Here is a 5,745-nt window from a genome sequence, read left to right on the forward strand (position 1 = left end):
GCCCACAGCACCTGGGTATTCATTGGCGGTCTCCCATCCAAGTACTAATCAGGGCTGACCCTGCTCAGTTTTCAAGATCAGATAGGATCTGGTGACTTTAGGTTGTTAAGAAACACTTATTATATTACATTATATTATAAAGCTTGGAGGCTTCTTGAGAAATTCAATGTTCTCTACCTAACAAAGAGGCAGGCACCTTACGAAGGGCAGGGGCAACCAGGCTCTCAAGGAAAGTGTCTTTTTGTGTGGCTAAAGGAGTTTGAAACGTATTCCCAGGACTTTAGGGCTCTTTCCCTTCCAGAACCTACATGGCCAGAAGGAGGAGAGACCTGCCTTCGTGGATATCCTTCCATACCATCTGAACTCACAACAACATCTTGACAAAATCAGAAGGGAATCCCACCGAGCTGGAGGGGCTTACTCCCAAAGAAGTGGATATAGGGTTGCAGTTGAGGCTGGGTTCCAATTTACTTTGGTTTGCTTTAATGATATGAGTCATATTACTCATACTGACATTTACACTTGGTATTGCCCTGAATCTAGAACCACGCCAGCACTTTCTCGTCTCCCTTTCAGTCTGCTGCGAAACCCAACACAGAGTTGGCATCTTAAAGACCAACATGTCGGATTGGGCAGAAGCTTTTGTAGAAGCGTTTTAAAGAATGGATGCCCACCATTCAGGGGCACTCTATTGAATGGGTTCCTGGCAAGTGTTTGCACACTAAGGTCACTCCTTCCAACTCTATGAAACGAATGCACCTGTCTTCCAAGTGTTGTTGCTTTTAGTTACACTCCCGTTACTTCCAGGTTAAAGCACGCCTAGGTCGGACACAGTTTCCAATACATTATTCCCCATTTCAAGAGGGTGCCCCAAACCCAACCCAACCCCAATGTTCCCAGACTTTGCTCCCCTTAAGATACACCTCCTTGCACCCCAACTCCTCCTCCTCCCTCTCTGTTTCCCCTTGTTTTAGCTCCAGCCAGCACACGCGACGGCTTTTAGTCCAACTTTTATTTGGAAAAAATAAAAATAACAATAAAATAAAATCAACCATGGATGGAGAGTTTCCGAAAGCACACACACACGCATACAGACACACAGACACACAGCTTCCTGAAGGCAGGCTTCTTTTTCCAGTGGCAGTACTAGGAGGAGTAGTCGTCATTTGGGTGGGTTCCCCCCTGGGATCTCTTTCCCTCGAGCAGATCCCTTGGCTGGATCAAGTGTCGGCAGGATAGACCTCTCCCCCCACGAGGCACCTATATGTGTGTGTATATATATATATATATATATATATATATATATATATATAGGGGGCGGGGGAGAGAATCGACGAGTTCCAACAGATATGCGCACATCATGTGGATAAGTTTAAATAGTCCTTTTACAAAAAAGATCAACATTTTAACCTCCTCCTCCTCCTTTTTGGATACAACTCCTGAATGTCGGAAAGGCTTCGCAGGTGCACCTTGAGGAGGAGGAGCCTTTCCTTAGGTCCAAGTTAGGGAAGGAGTTTGGGGATGAAATTTTGAACCAGGGCTTTGAAGGTCCTGGTTCTCAAACTAGTGCTTTAGGATGGAATTGTGTCCTATGCAAGGAAACTGATGGGCGAGAGAGAGAGCAAGCCTCTGATGCAGACAGGCTTACTTCGGCGTAAACCTGTCTAGGTTCTGGTTGCAAATATGTGTAGGTTCCTCTCCAAGGGCTTCACAAACCTAGTCCGATTATTTGGAATTGAGACCTCCATCATCCAAAAAGGCTGAGCCTCTGAGGCTGCATCCACACTGGAAAAATAACACGGTTTGGTACCGCTTTACCTGCCAAGGCTCCATCCTACAGAATCCTGGGATTTGTCGCTTTTGTGAGACACCAACGCTCTTTGGCAGAGGCGGTTAAAGATCCCTAGAAAACCACGAATCCCAGGATTGCGTAGAATGGAGCCGCAGCACTTCAAGCGGTGTCAAACTGTATTATTTGTACAGTGTAGACGCCTCCCTGGTGTCCACGGAGCGACCGCCTCGAGGACACTAAAACCCACGGAGGCCTTACCTCTGGTGCATCTAAGTTAATAAAGGCCCTATCAGCAATAAAAAGCTGGCCACCCAACTTAAGTTAGAGGCCTCTCTCCCGTAAGGAGCCTTTCGTTGGCTTGAGAAGTCGCAATCCTAAATGGCTTTACTTAGAAGGAATACCCATTGACCACGAGGGAGTTGACGTCTGGGTTTCACAGGCATAGGCTTACACTTGAATCAATGGAGAGAGAGAGAGAAATGTGTCTTTCCATTTAAGATTGGGAAGGGGCTGCTTAACAACTCGGGTTTAAGCAGTCTTGGGAATGGCAGCAGAAGGAGAAACGTCCCAAATAGGCAAGGGACAGCCAACCATTGGCGGGGAGGCCCTTCTCTTCAGCCAATCAGAAAGAAGCCCAAAAGTCCATCTGGCTCAAGACACACCGATTACCCCCCCTTGTTTGTTCGTCTGTTGTTTGTTTTGGTCTCAAGGGGACATCCATGCCTCTAGAGACCCGGGTTCGCCTTACTCTTTTTGTTTTGGCCTCAAAGCAAGTCCATCATGACTCTGGGTTCGAATCCTAGCTAAGGAATGGCAACCGATTGGGTGACCTTGGGCAAGTCGCACTCTCTCCGCCTCAGAGGGAAGGCCAAGGCAAACCCGCTGGGGACAACTCTTTCCAAGAAAAACAGGTTCGCCTTGGAAGGCACACAACAACAACAACATCATCAGCAACAACAACCACGTCCGTAATTAAGGCACAGTCTTTGGCTGCATGCACACTGGAGACATAACCCTGTTTGGCAACCCTTTAACTTGTTGTCTGGCTGAAGGCTCTGGAATTCTGGGAGTTGGAGTTTGTTGTGGGGCCCAGAGCGGAGCGGTGCCAAACCGGGTTATTTCTCCAGTCTGGATGCAGCCTTCCTGTCTCCCCTTCCCCCAGAAAGTTTGAGTCGCTGTCGGGGCGGCGGCTGTCATGACGTGCTCAGAGAGCGCCTTGTCGGCTGCAGCGTCGGCGGAGGGGGCTCGCCTAGTCCTGCCCTCCTCAGACCGGGAGGCTGTCCGTCGTCGAGTAAGGCCGGTAGGAGGCCAGGGGCTGCAGGGAGGCGGGCATCCCGAGGGGGCAGTAGAGCTGGCAGACGCCGCCAAGCGTCCGGAGGGTTTCAGAGGAGGGGGTCCCGGGGGGCAAGATCGGGGGCGCTTCCCTGGACGCCGCTGCCTTGCCTTCGAGGAGGAGGGCCTCGGGGGAGCCGAAGGCGTAGAGAGGCGGAGAAGGAGCAGGTGGGAAAGGGGGCAGGAAGCCATAGGGGATGGCGGTGGGGGGAGGCAGGAGGCGAGGGTAGCCCGACGGGAGGGACCACAGAGCCCCCGGGGTTGGGGGCCGCCTCCGACGCCGGGGCTGCTGCTGCTCCTCGGAGGGCTGGAAGGGGCGGCTGAGGATGCTATCGATGGCGAAGGAGCTGGAGAACTTGGAGGAGGAGGAGGAGGAGGAGGGCGATGGTGGTGCCGCCGTCGGGGCCGGGGGCTTGTGCTCGGGGCCAGGAGGGCAAGGGGAGGCCTCGGAGGGGGCCGGGTCAGGCTGGGCTTGTGGAGCGGGAGGCTGAGCAAGCGGCCTGCTGAGCCTCTTCCTGCGCCGTCGGAAGACGCCGTCGGCGAAGGTGTACTCGGAGCTGGGGTTGAGCATCCAGTAGTTGTCCTTGCCCCAGGGCCGGGCCGGGTCGCGGAGCACCTTGACGAAGCAGTCGTTGAGCGAGAGGTTGTGGCGGACCGAGTTGCGCCAGCCGGTGTAGGCCCCGCGGAAGAAGGGGAAGCGCCCCATCAGGTACTCGTTGATCTCGGCCAGCGTCAGGCGGCCCCCCGAAGAGTCTCGGATGGCCATGGCGATCAGCGCGATGTACGAGTAGGGAGGCTTCGGGCGCCGCGTGTAGGGCTTCCCCGACGACGACGGCGGCGAGGAAGAGGCCGGCCCCGACGCCTTGGAGCCAGACGCAGCCGACGGAGGAGGAGGAGGAGGGGAAGGCGGGCTGAGGGCGGCGCAGTCCCCGTCGGAGCCCAGCTCGCTCTCCGGGGCCAGTGGCGAAGCGGCCGTGCTGCTCCCCCCGACGCCGCCTTCTGGGTCGCTGCTACCGCCGAGCTTGTCTTCGTAGCGAGGGGCGAAGATCTCCAGCTTCATGGCGGCAGCCCCGGCCCCTCAAGTCTCTCTCCCGGCCCTCGACGGAGCCTCCTGGCGACGGATGGAGCAGCGGCTTCAAGGCACCTGGAGTTGGGCTGCGCTTGCCTTAAGAGGGAGCACCGAGGGAGGGAGGGGCCTTTGGGTGGGGAGGTCTCCCCGGGTCACCCACCGGCTGGATCCCCTCCTGTTCTGGCGATGAGGAAGTCCCTTTCCCGACTTTACCAAGTCCCGCTCCTGAGTTCCAGTTGGGTTGCTCCTGCTGCTTTTTCAGACTTGATACCAAAGAAGACAGAGAGAAGGAAAGAAAGGAAGGAAGGAAGGAAGGAAGGAGTCCGCCTTTTCTCAGTTACGGAGGGTCCCTCCAAAGTTTCCCCTCCAAGGCAGGAGGAAGGGGGCAGGTGTTGGCAGGACTCCGGAGCTCCTTCTGGGTCTGGAAGGGGCCCCCGGCTGGGTCCTCTTCCTAAGAGCTGGGCTCCAGGGCGAAATCTCCGAAACCAAAAGTCCTGCTGGGAAGGCTGGCTTTGATGGAAAGCGCCGGGTGCGGATGCTGCGCCTCTCTCGTCTCCTGAGGCCGGGAAAGGAAGATCGGTCCTGGCAGCCTTTGGCTCCTGCGGGCTCCAGCTGCTGCCCCTCGTCGGGGAAGAGAGTCACCAGGCTCGCCCTCTCCTTCCCCGACGAGGCCCAGCCCAGCCCAGCAGCACTCTCTGCCCGACGCCCAGGAGGAGGAGGAGGAGGGGCCTAAGGCTGTCGGGTGGGACCCGAAGGCAGCCACCGGGAGCCCCAGCCAAGAAGAAGCAGAAGCCCCGACGGAGCAGCTCCAGCCTCGCCGCCAGCAGCAGCAGCAGCAGCCCTCCTCCGGCGCCCAGGGCTTCTTCTTTTGGGGAAAGCGCTGCCTAAGCCCCGCCCACTCCCAGGGGGCTGGTCCAATCAAAGGGCCCCGAGGTGGGCCTCTCCTCCGCCCCCCCTTTTCCCCAGCGGCAGGTGACTCTTCGGCTTCTCCTTCTTCTTCTTCTTCTTCTCAGGTGCAGAGTCTGCACAGCGCAACCTGCTTCCGACGCCCGGCGCTGGCTGGCTGCTGCGGGAACCTGGCCTCCGAAGCTAATATGCAGATATAGAGTGCTTTCTCATACATTATGCACATATATGTGTGTGTGCACAATATATAAGAAAGCACTACATATCTGCATATATATATGTGTATATATAATATACATACACACACCCCTCTCTTTATATTGCTTTCTTAGCATTAGAAACTTGTTTCTACACAGAACCCTGTTAGAAAGTAGTGTTTCTCTCAGGCCATTTGACACCACTTTGATTGCCACGGTTCAGTGCTATGGGAATTTGGGATCTGTAGTGTTGTGAGGGATTTCGCTTTCTCTGTCGGAGGGCTCTGGTGCCTTAAGAAGCTGCAAACACCAGGCTTCCAGAGGATGAAGTCATGGAAGGAAGGGGTACCAAACTGCATTAATTCTGTAGTATGGCAGCAGCCTAAGACTCTGGGAGCAGGGTTCCATGCGCAGCCATGGAAAACCACTGAGTATCTTTGGGCAGGTCA

General features: G+C 55.4%; 1 protein-coding gene across 1 annotated transcript; it reads right to left on the reverse strand.

Moving 5' to 3' along the window:
- Positions 1-1,284: 1,284 nt before the first annotated feature.
- Positions 1,285-4,202, reverse strand: LOC149316994 (forkhead box protein Q1-like). Its single transcript, XM_089518793.1, has one exon. The coding sequence runs from the start codon at positions 4,182-4,184 to the stop codon at positions 3,057-3,059; it is 1,128 nt and encodes a 375-aa protein (XP_089374919.1). The 5' UTR covers positions 4,185-4,202; the 3' UTR covers positions 1,285-3,056.
- Between the last annotated feature and the right edge of the window lie 1,543 nt (positions 4,203-5,745).

The sequence above is a fragment of the Sceloporus occidentalis genome, unplaced genomic scaffold, assembly GCF_023333645.1.
Source record: "Sceloporus occidentalis isolate IW3139 unplaced genomic scaffold, rSceOcc1.0.p SCAF_3, whole genome shotgun sequence".
NCBI classification, from domain to species: Eukaryota; Metazoa; Chordata; class Lepidosauria; order Squamata; family Phrynosomatidae; genus Sceloporus; species Sceloporus occidentalis.